General features: G+C 33.7%; 1 protein-coding gene across 2 annotated transcripts in view; it reads right to left on the bottom strand.

The window, feature by feature from the left end:
• The window catches only part of LOC100378341 (thrombospondin type-1 domain-containing protein 7A-like), a 70021-nt gene that overhangs the window by 24961 nt on the left and 20837 nt on the right, over positions 1-24223 (bottom strand). The window contains exons 2-8 of one of the 2 annotated variants that reach the window (XM_006824139.3): positions 13981-14087; positions 11465-11698; positions 4833-5580; positions 4191-4454; positions 3275-3423; positions 2033-2200; positions 581-789 (exon numbers count right to left, since the gene is read on the bottom strand). In XM_006824139.3, coding sequence (XP_006824202.2) covers positions 581-789; positions 2033-2200; positions 3275-3423; positions 4191-4454; positions 4833-5580; positions 11465-11582 — 1656 coding nt within the window. In that variant the 5' untranslated portion in view covers positions 11583-11698; positions 13981-14087. The remainder of the gene's footprint in view (positions 1-580; positions 790-2032; positions 2201-3274; positions 3424-4190; positions 4455-4832; positions 5581-11464; positions 11699-13980; positions 14088-24223) is intronic. The other variant, XM_085495156.1, reaches the window with a different exon arrangement.

Below are 24223 nucleotides of genomic sequence, written 5' to 3'. Positions count from 1 at the left end.
TATTGCATTGAGGTAATTTTACTTCATCAAGATTGACCCTCATCAAATGTGTATAGCACATTATTAAGCTTGGAAAACCTTTTAAAATACTTTCGTGTTTGTTTGATGTCACTATGATGCCATGGATATTGTTTGTCCTGTCAATTTCATGCATAATCTGAAAATTAATAAACACACAAACAAACAAACAAACAAACAAACAAAAAACAAAAGATTTTTGATGTGATGCATTGAGGGTGCTATAGCCTTGTTCTAAAAATATTACAAAGTGAAACAAATACTGGAAGCCATGAGCTAATAATATTAGTCTGAGGGGTGAAATTTGGAGAAAAAAAATTGCACACAGAAAATGTTAAAAATAATATCCTACAGGAAAAGTTAAAAAAAAAAAATTACCCTAATATGTATTTAAAAAAATCCCACATATACTTGAGAGAAAAGCAATAAAAAAAATGTACAGCGACATCATCATAAAAAAAAAAGATAGCTCAAAACTAGGAAAACAAATAATTTGCAGTGTAGTTCTACCCCACCCCCGTAGCTTCTAAAGGTCAACCCCTGAATTATTGTAATAACTTACATTATTGTTATCTGTACAGAACACCGGTCTGACCATTGCTCCAGCACCACACTGTTCATCCACTTTAATTGGCAGACATCGAGTGAATTCTCCCACATACCAAAAGTAGCAAATAGGTGAATCACATGGTCTAGCTTCAACCAGTGGTGGACAGGATCTCCCACCATGCTGTGCATGCTGCACAACTGTTCTTGTACGACTAGAATGGCCTGTCAAAAACCAAAATAAGAATGTTTAGACAGACACATGAATATATATGCAAAACGCCACACCAAAATTAAGCAGAAAAAATTAACAAGTCATTGAAAATGACAGTCTTTGTTGGACCAAAGTCATTCCTCATGAACAGAGTACAAGACATCCCAAAGAAAAAGGTGGATTAAATGTGAAAGAATGATCATTTCATGCAATTGCAAAGGAAAGCAATGATCTATTTAAATGTGTCAATTGAAGTTAGTATTGTTAGTATGATGGAAAATTGCAGAGGTTGTTACAGTTCATGCTTATGGTATGATGGTAAATGCATTTATGTCCTTACTATCTATTATGGCTGACACTTACATAACAGACAGGATTTAAACTGCGTATTTGAGATTGGTCATGCCAAAGATACAGACCTGAAACAGCATTCATTAAAACAAAATGGCTGCCAGTCAACCATGCCAGCCATTTTGAATGTGATCTAAAATGTGATAACTAAGATCACTGGCAAGCTTCAATAATATGATTTATCAATAATAAATATTACCAATAAATAAACACGAAGAAAAAAGAACAATGTGTTACAAGACAATACACTGTGCATATTAGGCGCAGGAGTCTACATTCTTGTACATTCTATGGCATTCTGTCAGGCATTTAGTAATTGCGTGGTACTGCACAGGGACATAGCGCCCTCTAGGATTTATCTGCCCACAACTTGCAGGCATCGTAATTTTATCGAGTGGAATACCCAGAAATGAAATGAGTTTTATTTTTTAAAATATTTGCCATATGCAGCATGTGACTTGTGAAATGAGTAATACCACAAATCATCCAAACACAAATTTCATTTACTGCAGTTTCATTTGAATATGTATATACCCTTGACATTTTGAGCAAAACGATATACTAGTGATACGAGAATTCTACAAAAATGTGAGTTTCACACAGACCTCTAATGCTTCAGGAGTATTGACTGGGTGAATACTGAAAAAATTGTATATTCGCTGGATTCTATTTTCACTGGATATTTTTTTTTCAGCGAAGATTAGTTCTAAGCGAAAATTTAGTATTTTACAGTATTTTGCAGTATTCTCATGATAATATTAAAATCTAATGAAAAAGGAAGGATGGGAGGGGTTGAGGGGATGATGCAGGAGGGTGGGGGTATACTTACATTACTACAGTATGACCATGCATAACATGCTTTAATGAAACCAAGTGAGAAAATCGAGTTAATTCACCACGCACCTTTATCTTTTTTGTTAATTTTATCCCCTAGCGCACATTTATTTATCAAACACATACCCCACTCTGACCACGGTGACACAAGACAGTCCATAGAACAAGGAACATGGCATTCTCGTACATACGATGGCTGCGGCGGTGAACACAAACCATTATCAACAGGACGATAATCTATGAATAGAGAATATTAGGTTATTTGACAATAAATATACTGTGTCAAAACATAACATACTATCAATGAATGTTGACAGGGTATAACTTGATATCTAAATAATATTGTTGAGAACATTGTTGACAACTTCATTATTCAATGGCGAGTCAACAATGTTTACAACTTGATTACTCAATGGCGAGTCAACAATGTTTACAACTTGATTACTCAATGGCGAGTCAACAATGTTGACAACTTCATCACTCAATGGCCAGTCAACTTTGTTGACAACTTGATTACTCAATGATAAGTCAACAATGTTGACAACTTGATTACTCAATGATAAGTCAACAATGTTGACAACTTGATTACTCAATGTCCAGTCAACAATGTTGACAACTTGATTACTCAATGTCCAGTCAACAATGTTGACAACTTGATTACTCAATGTCCAGTCAGCAATGTTGACCACTTGATTACTCAATGTCCAGTCAACAATGTTGACAACTTGATTACTCAATGTCTAGTCAACAATGTTGACAACTTGATTACTCAATGTCCAGTCAGCAATGTTGACAACTTGATTACTCAATGTCCAGTCAACAATGTTGACAACTTGATTACTCAATGTCCAGTCAGCAATGTTGACAACTTGATTACTCAATGTCCAGTCAGCAATGTTGACAACTTGATTACTCAATGTCCAGTCAACAATGTTGACAACTTGATTACTCAATGTCCAGTCAGCATTGTTGATAAGTTTTATATTATTATGAACAGAAAAAACAGCCACATGTAGTTTTATAAAAGGTCGTACATAATATTGACTTTTTGTATTTGAATTCATTCCAACAATTACAATTTCCCTTACTAGGGTTAAAAAACATCAGTAACATTGAACTTATCTTCATACCACCAAATGATACACATTTTGTCCAAACTGGCTACTAGCAGGCCAATAGGCCAATTCTAATTATTTGTTGTATTTTGGGTATAAAACAGTAAAATTAAACAGAAAACATTATACCAGCAAATTGCTGATGTATGGGAAGCATTTGGTGGGTACTTCCTATTCCATGAAGATTATCACATACCTGTATCATTCACTTGAGTACAGAATACTTCTCTTCTCTGTAAACCTCCTCCACACAGGGTACCATTAATATTCAGATGTTTGATTTCGTGTCTGGATATTATATCACGTGTACTACATTCTCCGTAAGCTGATACATGCCACGTGTATCTAGAGAACAAAACATAAAACACCATGACATGTATTAACAGTTTTCAGTTGTTGATTTATAGTTCTCTAATTTTATAGTGAAACTCCACCTCATTCAGTGATATGTCCACATTGTAATGAACTTACCTTGTCATGTGATGGGTTCACCTTGTCATGTGACAAGTCCATATTATCATGTGATATATTCACCTTGTCAAGTGATAGTGTCGTCTTGTCATATTGAAAGTTCATCAAGTTATGTGATACCACCACTTTGTCATGTGATAGTGTTGTCTTGTCATGTGATTGTGTCATCTTGTCATGTGATAGTGTCGTCTTGTCATGTGATAGTGTCGTCTTGTCATGTGAAAAGTCCACCTTGTCATGCGAGCCCAAGTACAAGTCCATATTATCATGTAATATATTAACCTTGCCAAGGGATAGTGTCATCTTGTCATGTGAAAAGTCCACCTTGTCATGCGAGTCCAAGTACAAGTCCATATTATCATGTAATATATTAACCTTGCCAAGGGATAGTGTCGTCTTGTCATGTGAAAAGTTGACCAAGTCATGGGATACAGCCACTTTGTCATGTCACTTGTGATAGTCTAGTCTTGTCATGTGATGGGTCCACCTTGTCATGTGACAGGTTTGTGTCATGTGACAGGTCCACTGTGTCATGTTACAGGTCCACCGAGTCATGTGACATGTCCAGCTTGTCACGTGACATTGTCAGCTTTTTATTCATAGGTTACTCAAATAATAATCAAATGCCAATTTTGTCTCACCTTGGACATGGAATAAGAGCACCATTGGAAGTAGACGTGCAACTCTGAACATCATGCAACTGTGGACAATGAATTCCATCTCCTAATGGCAACAAAGTAACATCTCGATAACGCATCCTGTATCCCATGGATGTTCCAGAATCCGGTGTACAGGTCTGGGAACAAGCATTCCAATCAGACCATTCTGTGACTTTACAATCCTGAGCCAGAACACATGACTGATGGAGTGGAATATTGTCATGGTTACTATTATCAAAACATAATCTGAAAAATAAAGATAAATAGACTCACAATTGACATAAAAATGTATGGCAATAAGCTGTAAAAAAAAAAAACTCACTTATTCCATCTAACCACAAATTTTTAAATAATTGTTTTTTAGAACATGATTCCGAACAAAATATTAGGAACCAGCATTTCTTTCAGGTACCATGGACGTAAAATATATAATAATATATAATATATAGTTATACTACTGCAGTATGGGATGAGTCACATAGCCCAGGTAGATTGAATTTTCAAAACTTCATGAGCAGAACATTTCCATTGCTTAAACCCAGTACATACATCTGTACAAATACTAGTTTAATCCGGACATGCATAATGCAGATTGGAGAACATAACATTGTAGCAAGGACTTACTTTTTACTGACGCTTTTTCCATCACTACGCGTACACGTCACCTCACGTTTCTGATACCCAATCACAGGACGATTCAAACTAGCAACACTGCTATTCGTGAAGTCTATGTTAGGTGCACACGAACTCCATGGGCTAATTTTAGTTTTGTATGAATACTGATGTTTTTCCATACATGTTGGAAGCTCATTGCACGGTTTGATCTCTGCCAAGCGAGGGCATTTTTTTCCTCCATACATTGAAGGCACAAGGACATGTCTAGTACGTATCTGTGTACCATTCCCACACGTTCTTGTACAGTCGCTCCAGTCGCTATAATGCGACACTATACAGTCCTGGGGGCACGGGATGAGGCAACTTTGTGACAAGGCAGGCTTGGATGAGAAATGCTCACAGAAGTCATCGTCAACAAGTCCATTTGCATCATTCTGTTCTATTACAATGTTCCTACTTTTCAACAAGCACATGACAGTTCTGGTTTGCGTTCCCAGCGACTTGGAACCACATACTTCATTGGATGGTATCTGGTAATCAAGCGGCTTTTCGCATTTGTTCCATTCTCCGATTTCCCATTCAAACAAATGTCTATGTTCATCACATACTTTAAAGCATCTTCTTTGCATACTGGGTTTTGTTGCTGCATCACAGTTGGATTTTAATGTGTCCCTCCCATCTCTATGGATACACCAAGCTGACCGTGTTTGGGTTCCACCATAGCCACAGTGAATGTAATGACATGTTCCCCAAGAACCTGTAAAATATCAAAAAAGACAAAGTTAAACACGAACAATCTATACAAATTTAGCCAATGAACCAACACTGATTGCTAAGCACTTCGAAAGCAATGAACCATGAGAAATTCATGTACCCATTACAAAAAAAAAAATCTGACAACTAAGCAATGCATCACTATATACCACTTTTCCGGAAGTAACAAAACTGGAGTGCAAAAATACGTCTGCTCTGTCATAGCATAAAATACAAACATGTTAGTTTGCTGATATTTTTGTGACATTGATTGGTACACCCAGAAGCACAATATCACGCGTGCAATTTTACGTTACACCCCAAAACGGCATGCGCGCACATGCAAAACATCACATCTTCGACTTCCGGAATAGTTGTCTATAAAAATCCTACTCTTCATGCCAGATTTCCTTGATTTTCACCATATGCCGCTCAAAAAATCCAGATAAGAAATTATGGTCACAAAAATACATTTTTGCAAACAAAAAAACTGTCAAACACCTGTGAAAATTGTGATTTTTTTATAGCAATTTATCGTTGCTCCCTAGGGTAATAATGTTTTGTACACATCGTGAGAAAATCATATGTTGTTATTGAGATGAGAAAGTGAAATATTGGGAAATCCTGACAAATACTATAATTTATTTATTTTTTAAATAATGCTTTAACATAAATACTTCCAAAAAAGCAAAAAAAAAATTTTGCCTATTTCCAAAAAAATATTTTGTACTGAGTAAAAAAGGCCAAAGGTCATTTCTAAATAGACAAGTATGTATTAAACACATTTACAACAAACAAAAATTGACACAATTGTTCATAGAGTGAATGCCTCAAAAACAACCATTAATTGTCTATAAATCCATGTAGACAAGTGGCTCTGGTTGTTTTTATTAAATATTTTCACCAGCAGATTTTCTTTGACAGGAATATCGAATATAGCATGCTTCACTAAAACAAGCTATGTCATTCTGGAAAGCGGTATGTAACACACGTTCTGATAGGTCGCTGATCTTGAACACAATTGCATACAGGTACATGTACATGGTCAGATATAGTTAGAGAAGTGTTCACCAGTGATCACAAACAAGAGATCCAAGCTTCTACTGACATCACATGTTAAAGCAGATTGCTGCAAAATTCGCAGCTTACAAAATATATTTACAAAGATATTTATCATAATTAAGTGTTTATCAATGATTATACAATTTATGATGAAAAAATTACATCGTTTGAATTTTGTAATCACGGTTCTGGAAAAACAATGTTATTCCAAACAGAATACTATAATGAATAGACCACCGCAATGCAACCACTTTTGTTCACATAAATGTATGTTTCATCAAAAGGAATAAAACCAACACAATAAAATTCACTAAACTCGCATCATTCATGTGTTCTACTCGACTAGAATTCATTTATGACGAAATATAAAAGACAGATATTAGTATTGCTAAGCCTGGGGCTATCCAGGTCTTTGAATGAATTATCACTTCCCAGGCATATATAAAGTAATCTATGAAAGGAAGGCAGACACATCAATCATCAATAAAAGCTGATGTAACTATACTGATCTGTGTTATAAAACGAGCAATATTCATGGGAGTTCTGTATGTGGATATGTCACATGCAATCATATAACCTAGTTTTAAATAACTGCTGATTGCTTCATTATTTTGCACAGAAAACCACAAACTGAGCTGACTGACAGGCATCATTTATCATTTATTTCACTGGGTTAAATTTTATGTTGCAGGGATATTCATTAGGTTTTAAATTCACTAGTTTGTGGAGGAAAAGTTATTTTCTATAATTAACTTCGCATATTCACTGGGTTTAAATTTTAGCAGATTTGACGTTGCAGGGATATTCAGTAGGTTTTAAATTCACTAGTTTGTGGAGGAAAAGTTATTTTCTATAATTAACTTTGCATATTCACTGGGTTTAAATTTTAGCAGATTTGATGTTGCAGGGATATTCAGTAGGTTTTAAATTCACTAGTTTGTGGAGGAAAAGTTATTTTCTATAATTAACTTCGCATATTCACTGGGTTTAAATTTTAGCAGATTTGATGTTGCAGGGATATTCAGTAGGTTTTAAATTCACTAGTTTGTGGAGGAAAAGTTATTTTCTATAATTAACTTCGCATATTCACTGGGTTTAAATTTTAGCAGATTTGATGTTGCAGGGATATTCAGTAGGTTTTAAATTCACTAGTTTGTGGAGGAAAAGTTATTTTCTATAATTAACTTCGCATATTCACTGGGTTTAAATTTTAGCAGATTTGATGTTGCAGGGATATTCAGTAGGTTTTAAATTCACTAGTTTGTGGAGGAAAAGTTATTTTCTATAATTAACTTCGCATATTCACTGGGTTTAAATTTTAGCAGATTTGATGTTGCAGGGATATTCAGTAGGTTTTAAATTCACTAGTTTGTGGAGGAAAAGTTATTTTCTATAATTAACTTCGCATATTCACTGGGTTTAAATTTTAGCAGATTTGATGTTGCAGGAATATTCAGTAGGTTTTAAATTCACATTCTTAGTAGTTCTCTGTTTTTATCATTAATTCACAAAATAATCCTGTCTGCACTTTCCTTCAGAAGATTGGGATAAAAATAGCCAAATTTTTTGAGTAAAAATTGAAAATCGACCATAATTGTGTCTGTGGGCTCCAAAATTAGGGTTCATTTCTAGAAATATTGAAGAATATAAGAACAAGGAGCCTCTCGATTAAGATAGCTCCGCTGTTAGCAATGCACATTTCAATTAAAAAACTGAAGATATCATTAGCAAATGAACAATATGTATAGTATCAAAGCAATCAGACTTGCGGTTTTCAACAAGAAAGTGAAAATATCACTTTTTTCCAAAAATATTCATCAAAATTAGAGAATTGAAGATATCATCACAAAATGAACAAATCTGAGATAGGACTACCCTAAGAATCTATGTTGCAAATATGAAAGCACTTGGTTTAACAGTTTTAAAAAAGAAGACAAAAATGTAAAAATTAGACGACAGACTACATACGCCAGACAATCTGTAATATGAAGAGCTCTGCGTCGCTGACAAAGTCAACAGTGGAGCTAAGAACGTGCAGAATAGTTTGTGTGAGAATGTCTGGTGGTGAAAAAGAGTTCAAACACTCAAATCAACACTATCACTGCTAAATTTTCACCCACAAAATGAATGTTTACAACAAATATGAGCATAATTTGTCTTGTTTTGAACAAATCTGATAAAACTCAAATCACGGTTGTAAAAAAATTGTTTTTTCAAGTGTACAAATTACTGGTAATAGAATACAATTCATGAAATAAAAGAATACTTTTGAATCACTTAAATAAATAGTAATTCATTATTCCCCCCCTCCAAAAAATCAAAGAAAGCTTAGAAAGAACTCCCGTGTGCTGAGAGTATTGAAGACACATTAAAAATTAATTAAAAATTACCTGTACATGAGATATTGATAGAAAAGCTGAAAACTAATTATGTACATCAGGTAACTAATATGAACAGAACAGAACAAAAAAATTATGAATTATTATGCTAATTAGAGAATTAATATGAACAAATTTTAACCCAAAATTAATCAGGCCTGTCTATTGTCCTAGAGCATTTATGTACCAAATTTTATTCAAATGTGATGATCAGTAATTGAGATATCAGTGTTAATTAATTATGTTAATTAGGTGATTAATAAGCATAAATATTTACCAAAAACTAATTGGGTTTCTGCATAGTTCTCTTTAAAAGTTTCATTAAAATCCAATTTGTGGTTCTTTATATATCAGTGGAACATTATGCAAATTAGGTAATTAATATCCAATTAAAACTAATTAGGTCTCTGCATAATCCTAGAAGATCTATGTAGCAAGTCTCATTGAAATGTGATGATTACTACTTGAAATATCAAAAGCTGAAAATTAATTAATTATGCAAATTAGCTAATTAATATATACTGATATTAGCCTAAAACTATCAGGTCTGTGCAGTGTCCTATGATGTCTATGTACCAAATTTCATTGAACTGTGATGATTACTACTTGAAATATCAGAAGCTGAAAATTAATTAATTATGCAAATTAGGTAATTAATATGTACTCATATTACCCTAAAAACTATCAGGTTTGTGCAGTGTCCTATGACATCTATGTACCAAGTGTCATTGAAATGTGATGATTACTACTTGAAATATCAAAAGCTGAAAATTAATTAATTATGCAAATTAGCTAATTAATATATACTGATATTAGCCTAAAACTATCAGGTCTGTGCAGTGTTCTATGACATCTATGTACCAAGTGTCATTGAAATGTGATGATTACTACTTGAAATATCAAAAGCTGAAAATTAATTAATTATGCAAATTAGGTAATTAATATTTACTCATATTACCTTAAAAACTATCAGGTCTGTGCAGTGTCCTATGACATCTATGTACCAAATTTCATTGAAATGTGATGATTACTACTTAAAATATCAAAAGCTGAAAATTAATTAATTATGCAAATTAGGTAATTAATATATACTGATATTACCCAAAAAACTATCAGGTCTGTGCAGTGTACTATGACATCTATGTACCAAATTTCATTGAAATGTGATGATTACTACTTGAAATATCAAAAGCTGAAATATAATTAATTATGCTAATTAGGTAATTAAGATGTACTCGTATTACCCTAAAAACTATCAGGTCTGTGCAGTGTCCTATGACATCTATGTACCAAGTGTCATTGAAATGTGATGATTAGTACTTGAAATATCAAAAGCTGAAAATTAATTAATTATGCAAATTAGGTAATTAATATGTACTCATATTACCCTAAAAACTCTCAGGTCTGTGCAGTGTCCTATGACATCTATGTACCAAGTTTCATTGAAATGTGACAATTACTACTTGAAATATCAAAAGCTGAAAATTAATTAATTATGCTAATTAGGTAATTAATATCTACTGATATTACCCTAAAAACTTTCCGGTTTGTGCAGTGTCCTATGACATCTATGTACCAAGTTTTATTGAAATGTGATGATTAGTACTTGAGATATCAGTGGAAAAGCCGAAAATTGATTAATCATTATGCAAATTAGGTAATTAATATTGCACAGATTTTTACCCAAAACTAATCAAATCTGCGCATTAGTTTGAAGCATCTGTGTGCCAAGTTTCATCAAAATCCAATGAGTGGTTCTTTAGATATCAGTGGAACAGTCATGAAACAGCTAAAAATCAGCTAATTATCATGCAAATTAGGTAATTAATATGCATGGATTTTTACCAAAACCTAATCAAATCTGCGCCCAGAGCATCTATGCACCAAGTTTCATCAAAAACTGATGTATGGTTCTTGAGATATCAGTGGAACAGACGGACACACATACACACACACACACACACATACAGACAGACACACTAACTGCAAAGACTCCCTTTTTGTGCTTCGCACACGGGAGTCAAAAACGAACATTTGATATGATCTGTCATTTGCTGGTTTAGTTCACACAGCACAGGGACTGGTGATGCCATGGTTCGTGGGACTTTGTTGACAGTACGCAAATCTTGCAAACAGTAATGACATGACATCCAAGTTACTAGTATATCAAAGACAGACAATCAGAAAATTTACGTAAAATATAGAGGAAAAAAGGTATATTTGCTGGATTTTATTTTCACTGAATCATTCCTTCAGCGAAAATAGCGAAAATTAATTCCAAGCGAAAATATAGTATTTCACCGTATACAATTTTAAATCTTTTTTATTCGGACCACTACAAATTAATATGATACATTTAATAATGAGTTTTTTAAAATGAACCAGGTAAGCATATTAAGAGACGCAAATTAGTGTTTTTATGGTACACATTATTGATGAAGCTCTCACCTGTTTTCCAGACGTATTCTGATACTTGATCTTCCTGTGCATAGACGAATAAACCACTGTGCCATCTCCATGATGTGAGTGAGCAGAGACAAAGTAGCGTCTTCAGCATCACAGCCATTGTAAGTCTAATCTAATTTTTCACACTTCACTTTTTCAAACATACATAATATATGCGATCATAGATTCTCCTCAGCATAACAAAAATCTGGCAGCTAACTTTATCAATAAAAAACCCTAAGAGAAAAAATAAATCTTATGATGTGAAGATATTGGAATAAAAATCTAAATATAAAGAAACTGCAAAATAGATCGCACGATGTGAAGAAATTGGAAATAAATCTTAAAATGTGAACAACAAGCAGCCTATCGGCTGAGATAGCTCCGCTGTTAGCAATGCATATTTCAATTAAAGAACTGAAGACATCATTAGAAAATGAACAATATGTATAGTATCAAAGCAATCGGACTTACAGTTTTTAACAAGAACTCGAAAATATCACTTTCTACCAAAAATGACAAAAATATTCACCAAAATTAGAGAATTTAAGATATCATCACGAAATGAACAAATCTGAGAAAGGTCTACATGTAGTATCTATATATGTAATATCAAAGCAATTGAACTTTTGGTTTTTAACAAGAAGTCGAAAATATCACTTTTTACCAAAAATGACAAAAATATTCACCAAAATTAGAGAATTGAAGATATCATCACAAAATGAACAAATCTGAGAGAGGTCCACATGTAGTACCTATATATGTAATATCAAAGCAATTGAACTTTTGGTTTTTAACAAGAAGTCGAAAATATCACTTTTTACCAAAAATGACAAAAATATTCACCAAAATTAGAGAATTGAAGATATCATCACAAAATGAACAAATCTGAGAGAGGTCCACATGTAGTACCTATATATGTAATATCAAAGCAATTGGACTTTTGGTTTTTAACAAGAAGTCGAAAATATCACTTTTTACCAAAAATGACAAAAATATTCACCAAAATTAGAGAATTGAAGATATCATCACAAAATGAACAAATCTGAGAGAGGTCCACATGTAGTACCTATATATGTAATATCAAAGCAATTGAACTTTTGGTTTTTAACAAGAAGTCGAAAATATCACTTTTTACCAAAAGTGACAAAAATATTCACCAAAATTAGAGAATTGAAAATATCATCACAAAATGAACAAATCTAAGAGAGGTCCACATGTAGTACCTATATATGTAATATCAAAGCAATTGGACTTGCGGTTTTTTACAAGAAGTCAAAAATATCATTTTTTACCAAAAATGACAAAAATATTCACCAAAATTAGAGAATTAAAGACATCATCACGAAATGAACAAACCTGAGAGAGGTCCACATGTAGTACCAATATTTATAATACCAAAGCAATTGGACTTGCAGTTTTTAACAAGAAGTCGAAAATATCACTTTTTACCAAAAATGACAAAAATATTCACCAAAATTAGAGAATTGAAGATATCATCATGAAATGAACAAATCTGAGAGAGGTCTACCCAAGGTACATATACACGAAGTATCAAATCATTCAGGCTTGTAGTTTTCAAGAAGAAGTCAAAAAAGTAAAACATTGACACGGACGACGACGACGCCGGACGCCGCTGGACAATCACTCATATGATAAGCTCAGCTCAACAAAGTCGACAACGGAGCTAAAAAGCTGTACGTTCCCACACTAGATGTTGCATACTACTGCCAGACTGACTTAACAGGAATAGGTAGTGTAGCTTCTGATACAGATTCCCCATGATAGAATTTTCAACTACTGTAAAATCTGTATTAGAAACCGCGGCCTCTATTAAAATGGTACAATGCAACAGAGGGGATGCGGCTTCTATTAGAGCATCTACACATATGAGAAATGATGAATTTTTGGTTCTCAAACATTCAAAAAGAAATGGTGTGACTTCTATTAGGGATGCGGCTTCTAATACAGATTTTACAGGTACTTGCACAGATGTAGCTTACAGTCGGCTTTATATCACAACTTTTATTGCTACATGTTTTCATTTCATTTTTATACTCTATATAAATATTTATCAGTTTATTTACCAGTTTTCAGCGTGACATATGATGGAGTTTTAACAACGGGTTCACCCATCCCCTTGTGCATAATATTACTTTTGTATCTACAGACCCAACTCACTAACCAGAATTGTCACAAGTAATGTACATAAATGACCAACGACATTTGATTTGGTATTTTATGTCACAAAAATAATCATGCCTGTTTCTATGGTTACAATATGCCATAGAACCCTATAACAAATACAGTATTTGCTCCAATATAAACTGAAATGCAGATAAACAAACTGTTAAAATGGTTTTGTACAGATGACAGTGCAAAAGGTGGGTACAACTATAAGTGCTTATACTGAAGATAAAATACATGATTAGAGATAACACAGCAAAGCTTTTTAAAACCTACAATCTGACTTTATACTATACATTGCTGCCAGAGTGTGTTCAGATCACTAAACTCACCTTTTAGCACAACTCAGTATTGATGTGCCTTAATTACCGCTTGATGACTGCTCGTCACTCATACCCATGCATGTCAATCACTTCCTACTAAACGCCAGTTCTTTCGCCTGTATAAGGAAAAAGTAGAAGTTACATATACACAAAGAGCAGAAATTTAGCATTAAATTTGTAACGGAAGTGGAACAGTATTACACATATTCTCGTTAGCTCGTCATACGTCAGTAATTTAAGTACTTATGCTGCTAAAGGTTACATGTGTTGTCTTCTAACTCTATTTGCATGTACTGTATTTTTTCTATTAAAAGCACATCTCCAAAAGAAGCGCATATAAACAAAAAATCACATCTAATCTAGTTGTACCCATAGACTGAATCAATAAAATAATACTTATTTTCAACCATAGGAATACCTCTGTAATTAACTGCATGGACTACTAATAATTCACATACGATGTACCAAATTTTTTGTGTTTGGTGTTTGTTCTATGTACAACAGTTTATTTTGTCAAATATATTTTTTTCAACTCGATATTGCAGGGTATGTTGGGTCATAGTGTTAAACATCAGCACAAATTAAAATGGAATTTTTAAATACATGACAATGTATGGGTTGACATTTTTATGGAAAGAATATGTCCTGCATGCATGCAGCTAGGAACAGGAAGACAGCTCCTCTAATGGCCACTTTTAAGTTTAATAGCCATGAAAAGATTACACCATTGGCATGCAAATCGGGCAAGTTACTGGAAACACACATTTTGTTATTAGGTCTTAAAAGCACAACTCTAAACCAAAAATTGCATTTATTGTATCCTGGATTAGTAGAATATGATTTTTTTTGACCACGGAACTACTAGTATACACAGAGATATTGATTACTCATAATAGGTGATTTTCCGTTCAACTGCAAGATCTTGCCAGTTGTGTGAAAGAAGTGGGCCTGCCACAAAAAAAACAATTTGATTCTGAACTCAAATTTCTTTATTTCGTAGCTCACATCAAAAGGCCGATCTTTGACACGAGAATATTGCATTTGCATACAATTACTTATCATCATCACATTATTAAGCATGGAAATATCTCCCACTACGATACTACGGCCTTTGTTCTGTTTTTACGTTCGACTTCACGTATAACGCAGGATCTCGCAGTGAGCACAAAATGGTCTATTGTAGTATTAGGAAATATTCAACGTAAATATACAGTGGGAATCCATTCCTTATGGAAATTAAGACTGCACAATATTATTATGAGCAGGGACTTTTCTTATCAGAAAAAAAATGTTGAAATATATTACTGGAATCTGAGGATCAACTTGTGGCACAAAAAGCAAATCATGGTAAAATTACAGTCTAACCCTGAATTAAGACAATATAAAATTGTTATCAACAATAATTTTACAAGATTGTCGTGCGAGGGCGCTATACATGTATTTTTAATGAGGTTGTCAGTCATCCCAGTGTGATAACATATTGGTAAAATTGCCCGCAGAGTAAAATGGTGTACCATTTAATGATTTAATCTCCTTTGGTAATTTGAAGAGATTATAATTTATTTCACCTATTTTCTTTATTTATTCCATTGTTATTATTTCATATTACTACCCTACACATTAATTTTAGCATTATTATTATTAAATTTTATTCATTCATTCATTCATTCACTCATTCATTCATTCATTCATTCACTCATTCATTCACTCATTCATTCATTCATTCATTCATATGAGCATGTTGAAAATATAAACCATATGATATGCATTATGAATCAAAAAATCAATAATAACTGATAATATATGAAATATGGTCAAACATTGATGTATTTTAATGATTCAATACACTCTATTAGTTTATGTGCACTTCTAATCAGAGTTGGCATGTTTTAAAATATTGTTGGTTAACCTTTTTCACAGCAGACTTTCTTGCCCAAATTGTTTCTGCACATTTTTCTTATATTCTTTAATATTTCTTGAAATGAACCCTAATATTGGAGCTAACAGACAAAATTTGAGTAAATTTTCAGTTTTAACTAAAAAAAATTGGCTATTTTTGTCCCAATCTTCTGAAGGAAAGTGCAGACTATTTTGTGAATTTGTGATGAAAAAAAGGAAGTAGTTGTGAAAAGGTTATATCAGGATATGAAGATTTACAGAGGAAATTATCAATCCCAGGCCAGGGATTGCACCAGGGACGTCCACGTTTACACTCTTAATCTGTCTTGTTTTCTATTGTGTTCTTAATACAGAGAATAAATTTGATGTGAGATTAGGCTTAACTGAAGGTCTCCCTCTACATGTAGAAGTCGAATGCAATACTTCATGAAAGAAAGCACAAGAGAGTAGCTAATGCAAATATTGACTCAATCAATTCCAACTGCCAGTGTTCAAGCTAGCCACTCATCTACTTGTCAACTAGACCTATTTATTTTTTTTATGATGGTAATGAAATTATTTTTCTATTTTTTTTTTTAATATTTAATTTATTGTGAAGTACAATGTTTTTATGGTTGAAACCTCATCCGGTGGAAGAGAGGCAAAATAAATTGTCAATTGCATCCCCATACACATATAGATATTTTATTGACTTGATTCACATTTTACAAAAGAACATATAGAAACATAAGAAAATAATATTGTACATCAATACTGCCTATCCTGACTATATTCTCTGGGCTGAGCTACGTCACAGGACGTTTTATGTTGCTTGGGCACACACCACTGTACAATACACTTTTATGGGTTTTGTGCAAGCTGCTGTGGAACACTGGTTGAAGATTCAGTGAACTTAGCCAAAGTCACGAAAACAGTGTATTGCTACACTGTTCAGAAGAGTGTCAACGAAGTACAGTTTTCTGAGAGTTTCAGGCATTTGTTTTCACTGCTGATGGTGGTAGAATGCTTGGATGTCAGCCTACTCGAGAATAAGCTTAATAAATGTATATCAAAACTATTATTATTTATTACAATATTAGCATATAAAATAAGGGCTGTATAATTGCAAACCATTATATTTTTGTATCTATCAAATTTTGCAATTTGTGACAATTTCAGGGCACTCTCTAGAATACCAGTGAATGCCACTGTGACTCCCTAGAACACCAGTGAATGTAACTGTGACTCCCTAGATCACCAGTGAATGCCACTGTGACTCCCTAGAACACCAGTGAATGTAACTGACTCCCTAGATTACAAGAAGTGAATGTCACTGTGACTCCATAGAACACCAATGAATGTCGCTGTGACTCCCTAGGACCCATGGTGAATGTCAGTGTGACTCCCTAGGACCCATGGTGAATGTCGCTGTGACTCTCTATGACCCATGGTGAATGTAACTGTGACTCCCTAGATTACAAGAAGTGAATGTCACTGTGACTCCATAGAACACCAATGAATGTCGCTGTGACTCCCTAGGACCCATGGTGAATGTCAGTGTGACTCCCTAGGACCCATGGTGAATGTCAGTGTGACTCCCTAGGACCCATGGTGAATGTCAGTGTGACCCCCTAGGACACCAGAAAATGTCAGTGACACCCTGGGACACCAGTAAAAGATGCTATGATTCTATGTCTTAAAGATCTCAAATAAAAAGTTCACTGGTACAATATTTTGTGATTGATGTCTCACCGATTCGCAATATTTGCATCAGAAATGAAATTAAAATGGTTGACACTAGTCATTCAACTAATTAGTGATGTAAAGGGTGATCCAGACACTATGTGTTAAAACACGCATCTTCACTAGAAAGAGAGAATGTCAATAAAAATTAAATGAAACAGAAAAAATTTAAATGTGAATCCAATTCTGTTTTGATGACGAAAATTTTTTTAAATATTCACTTCTACAAAATTCCACAATTGTCATTTTAATTGTCATTTTAATTGCACTCAATTGCACTCATGTAAATTACAGAGGCATTGTCAAAATTAGTCATATTATAATCATCCAGCCATGATCCAGCATACAAAAAATTATGGTACTAGTATATATTTATTTTAATTGAAAGTGGCAAAAGCTGTACTGCAATGCATTATGGGTATTTACAAAGATAGATTACATTAATGTCAAGGGTCATAAGTGATGTCATGTTGTGACATGTACATAATTATTCACAGTGATCTAAAAACAAATTTCAATACACCTGCCCTCATGTGATTCACTCCCTCTGGAGCCTGAATTGCATCTCCATTTCCACTATTTGTAGCATCTTATCAATCACGATACACATCACATATTATTCCAAGAAGCATCAGCATTCCACACAACAAACGTTACATAATAGTAAATATAAACTATTAATTGCCATTCATGCCTGGACTCTGTGCAGCATTTATGCAGATTAGCCCCCCATTACAGAGGGAAATGTATCATTTCCTAGACAGCTGACTAATCTCAACATTAACCATCGATCACAATAAATAGGAAACATTCAGGTATAAAAAATGCGATTAAAATTCTACCCACACCTTACTCTAGCATTATGCATTCAGTCTTTGTGCCACACACAAATATCGCTTGGGTATGTACGTACAGCGGGGAAAGAAAATATACGATCTTTATCCTACTACTTAGCAATACAATATACATAGCGTCTTGAGTTCATAAATTTAAAATCATTTTTATGCTCCCGGGCACCTAAATGCGCAGCCTTATCTGACGAGGTCAGTTTGTAAATTGCATATGTATTGTATTCTAACTGATGGGAATCCTGAATCTGATTACAGCTCAGAATATATTCAAATTGATTGCAATTGCAAGAATTATAATGCTCAACCACATTTCCTTAAGTTGGCTCTTGTGATGGCTATCTCACCATCGCTACAAGGATTAATCATGACTTGGTTGTCATTCTGCGGGGGCATGAATATTTTATCACTACTGTGAATGGGAATAATTCACGATTGCATATAAATAGAATGGATCTCCTCGGTCAATACTTTACCAATGTTCAATACATGTATTACCATTTTACTATATACTTACATGTAATAAGCACTTTGCAATGAGTGACAAATTTTTCCTATGGTTTTTTTAATTCAGTTAACCAAATTTTTAAATAACACAAGTTAGTACACAATCTCATTTGCCTGATATTTTTAATATGAATGTTTTAGGCCAAAATAACTTTGCAACAAGTGACAATTTTTTCCTATGGCTTTCTTAACTCAGTTAACTACATTTTTAAATAACACAAAGTTAGTACACAATCTCATTTTCCTGATATTTTTAATATAAATGTTTTAGGCCAAAATATAAAAACAATTTACATTTGTGCCTATAAGGTCTAGATATGACATATCAGCTAACACAGAAATACACAGATTGGAGTACATAAACAATTATACTATGAAAATATGTTGGTAGCTACCAATAAAAAAAAAGTCAAATGAAGTAGCTTTAACTAATATCATATATGAGTCATATATCAAACTGCCGCAAGCGAACTACTACAGTGTGTAGATTAATTGGCCGTATCTAAAGCATACAGTATACACTTGCGTTAACACATGAATAAGCACACCATACAAACATGAGGGAAGAGCTCCAAGAGAGTTCATTTGCAGTTCATTCAAGTGTACCAAAACAAATTGGTCTCACTGTCAGCTGTAGGCGTTTGGCACATGGCCACAAACTGGCATGCTTAGCGTAAACCGTGAAAGTCTCACTGCCTGAATTACTGTAAACAGTTCATTTTCGCTCACAGCAAAGAATTTATAAGATCTGGTAAATTTCAGCAGTGTTCTCTCCAGAAAAATTGCATACAATATCGGCCAATTTGCATATTAGAATATGCATATGGTTTTCATTGTTATGCTAAATTGGTTCTATTATTTTATCCAAAATTTAACAGTTGGGAATCCCTACTCTACAATGAATGCCGTGAGGAGAACCCTGTTTCAGGATAGTAAGTTTGGCATACTGTCCCAAAGATCCAACAAGAAACTCTTTGACTTACGAAATTCAAGGATATTTGTCTCTGGCGCAGAATAAGTAGTTTATAGTATATGTACATTTTGTTGATATGACAGGATTTACGAGGAAGAAATTTTGCAAGGGTCATGCATGACCACTGATATTTTCAAGAAACTTCAGTAAAGTGTTGCAGCTACAAAATTCTGTGATTCCCCAAAACTTAAGAAAATGTGACTCTCATGCTTTAGAGGTTGTTTACAGTATATTGTATATAATAATGTATTTAAAACAGGTTGGTCTGTAAGGGGTGACCCATTTTAAATCTGGGGGAGGGACTGGAGAAAATTGATCAATAGCATACATTTTTTCCTGAGAGCATACCTGGACATCATTTTTTTCTTCAATAGGAGTTTTTTTTTTTTAAATATTTTAAGAGACAATTTTCTTATTATTCAGCCTGTGGAATTTTTTTTCTTGATTACAGTCTAATTTAATGTTTTGCCGAAATCTTTTGGCCCCCTCCCCAATATTTCAAAAGAGTTATCCCTAAGTGTTGATCATTAAACAATCTGGGCGGGGAGCTTTTTTTTCTTGCATTGAAATGATCAAGATTTTCAATGCTGCATTTTTTTCCCTGTAAATATAGTCATTTTTTTTTTTTTTTAATTGTTATCTCTGTGCATTTTGTTCTTTCTAAATCCACCCCCCTAAATTATTAATGGTCAACCTTTAATATTAGATAATTAATTGGGAAATCAACCACTAGGGTGCTTATACATATATTCAGTGCTAGAATACTATTATCAATCTCCACAGTAATCTCAGCGTGGTTGACAGGAGATAAAATATAGCTCTAGACCATACAACCTGAAGCTGAGATATGGCTAGACCTGTAGATGGGGAACAATAAATTTCACAGCTCTTAAAAGATTGTAGTCATATCTTACAAATACGAGTATATAAATCACAAAAGTTTAAATATCATTTTAGATCGACAAACAAGTTTCATATAAACTATTAATGAAAAATGCATATTAATCAGATAAATTGCATATTCAATACTGTAAATGCATTTACTGGGTTTTGATTTTGCTAAAAACAAATGTTTTTAGTTGGATTCTCGAAACTGCAAGCAGAAACAATAGAACCCTAGTTGAACCACCTAGGGTGACATTAAATTGAAACAAGTCATTGAAAATGACACAGTCCCCGTTAAATTTTTGAAAGTTCTCTTTGTGCTCGTCATATTATTAAAAGCGGAGGGGTTGTCGCAAGTGTGTCCTTGAAACTTAAGTTCCAAGTGGCGTATACAACAGATTGTTTATTTACATCAAAACACGTGTTCCGTGTAGTAGTAATATTACCAAAAATAAAAACAGTCGTTATTCGGCCATCTTTGATCTGATTATGAAACACACTGATAGTGATATGTATGATGTATGTGCCAAATACGAATGAAAATGCTACATTAATTGTGGAAATATAGTAGTAAGGCCAACAAGTCAGATGGCTGTCACTCGGCCATCCTTGACCAGATTTTGAAACAAATTGTCATGGACATGCATTCTAACATGTATAAAGTACATGTATGTGCAAAATTTGAATGAAAACTGACAGAGCACGTCCAAGATACCGCATAAAAAAACAAAAACAAGATGCCTGCCAGTCGACCATCTTTGATCCAATTGTGAAATAAATCGTCATGGACATGCATCCTAACATTTATAATCTATGTACCAAGTTTGAATGAAAACTGACAAAGCATGTCCAAAATACAACATTTTCAAAAAACAAGATGGCTGCCAGTCGGCCATTTTGAATCGAATCGCTAAACCACTGCATGTGCATATGTCCAACATAAAGTACTAGGCACATGCAAAGAATGAATGGAATCGACCCAAGTGATTCTGAGATATGACTCCGGACGAACGCACGAACAGATGGAGACCGAATCATAAGTCCCCGTTTTCGGACTTCGTCCAAACGGGGACTAATAACCCTAGTTGAACCACCTAGCATGGCACTGCATTGACATAACCCTAGTTGAACCACCTAGCATGGCACTGCATTGACAAAACCCTAGTTGAACCACCTAGCATGGCACTGCATTGACATAACCCTAGTTGAACCACCTAGCATGGCACTGAATTGACATAACCCTAGTTGAACCACCTAGCATGGCACTGAATTGACACAACCCTAGTTGAACCACCTAGCATGGCACTGCATTGACATAACCCTAGTTGAACCACCTAGCATGGCACTGCATTGACATAACCCTAGTTGAACCACCTAGCATGGCACTGAATTGACACAACCCTAGTTGAACCACCTAGCATGGCAATAAATTGACCCATAGTTGAACCACCTATCATGGCACTGAATTGACAAAACCCTAGTTGAACCACCTAGCATGGCACTGAATTGACATAACCCTAGTTGAACCACCTAGCACGGCACTGAATTGACAAAACCCTAGTTGAACCACCTAGCATGGCACTGAATTAACAAAACCCTAGTTGAACTACCTAGCACGGCACTGAATTGACATAACCCTAGTTGAACCACCTAGCACGGCACTGAATTGACATTCCCCTAGTTAAACCACCTAGCATGGCGCTAAATTGAAATAACCCGAGTTGAACCACCTAGCATGGCACTGAATTAAACCCTAGCATAATGTTGAATTTACAAATGAAAAGAGTTAAATACCATGATAATAAATTCTAAGACCTAGAAAATCGCTGAGGGGAATATTCAAGTATGAGCACAACTTAAGATTAGATGAGACGAGCTATGTACGAGTATGATATTTGTAAAAGAATCCTTCTTCAATATTTTAAACTAGAATTTACATAATTTTTTCCTGTCTACATGAAATGATAACGGGTTTAAACAATGTACATTAATTAATTCAATTTTAAAGTCAACTTTTTAAAGATAAACTTGTATAATTTTATTTATATTTTTTCAAAAACTTTGATCAGGATTCACAGCTATTGGACAATTATTTCTGTTTGGCTCAATATTAATAAAAAAAACATTTTGAGAAAAATACACAAAATGTGAAAACAAATTTTTAAACCAAATTTTGAAAGAAAAAAATTATTCATAGAATTCCTACAAAATGTACATTAAGAATAAAATGCTTAGAAAAAGAGAAAGTGGTAATTAGTGGGTGTTGGCTGCTCTTCTATACAAATCATCGTTCAGAGAAAACCTTCCGCTAAATGTGTATAGCAGTATGGTAAAACTAAACCAGACATTGTCATCTTTCACTTCATTTCACAAACTTTACATTTTTGTTTCTGTCATTAATAATTTGAATAACTATATCAGGCTGAATTTCAAATAAAACAGTCTAAGAACACTTTCAATTCTAATCGGTTTCCAAAATATTGAAATATGCAGAGTTTTTTTTTTAAATGCCACCAACATTCAGTGCGAAAAAATTAGCAATGATGGATTTTGCGAAAATAAAACATACCAGGTATATCTTGGTCTTTACAACGAGTTTTGAATGAAATAACGTAATCTGCAAACCAGACATCAGCTGCTGCATTTGATTAGATAAATATTCGTACGTACACTGCATATATTTAGTATTCGTCTCGCGTTGCTTTTTTAGTTATTGTGTCGACGACACAAGGTGGTGATTCATGCATGAGGTCAAAGTTTATCATACAGGAAATACTTCAATGACAATAGCGGTAAAATAATGATCCGAGAGGATAATAGAAAGTGTTGTAAATTATAGTGAGGTCTATAGTCTTGCTGTCTGTGAGGATGATACACAATTAACACACGGCCATTAATCAGATGTTTAATGATTTCTTTTTTTTTTACTGCCTCCTCAATTCTGTATGTCAGTTTTTTTTATTTATAATAAATGATTTATTTCATTTTATTTTTATTTTTATTTTAATTTACAGAGGAATTTTCACTCAATTTTGTTTTTGTAGCTGGCGGTTATATTCTATAAATAGTTGGAATTTTTGATACAAAAAAATCATACATTTTTACTTAAAATTTATTTTCGCTGCTTTCACTGATAGAAAGAATCAGCGAAAAAAAATGCAGTAAAATACTCTTTATCCTATGCTTTACACTCAACTCATCAAAAATCAGTGACAATAAACTTCCCACAAAACAGTCAAAATATCTTTAAAGTGAATATTAATTTGAGCTGAAATAGAGTACATTATGGTAGACTAAACCTGCATTCTTCCATAAACTGTCAAAAGTTTGTTATTCGATAATTTCAAAGGTATTCATAAAAACAGAATATCTTAAACCCAATATGATTGAGAAACTCATTAAATTGCTAATATTCATT

The sequence above is a fragment of the Saccoglossus kowalevskii genome, chromosome 21 (genome assembly GCF_978046115.1).
Source record: "Saccoglossus kowalevskii chromosome 21, keSacKowa6.1, whole genome shotgun sequence".
Lineage (NCBI taxonomy): Eukaryota > Metazoa > Hemichordata > Enteropneusta > Harrimaniidae > Saccoglossus > Saccoglossus kowalevskii.
The sequence above is the reverse complement of the archived record's forward strand: the minus strand, read 5'-3'. Positions and strand labels throughout refer to the sequence as shown.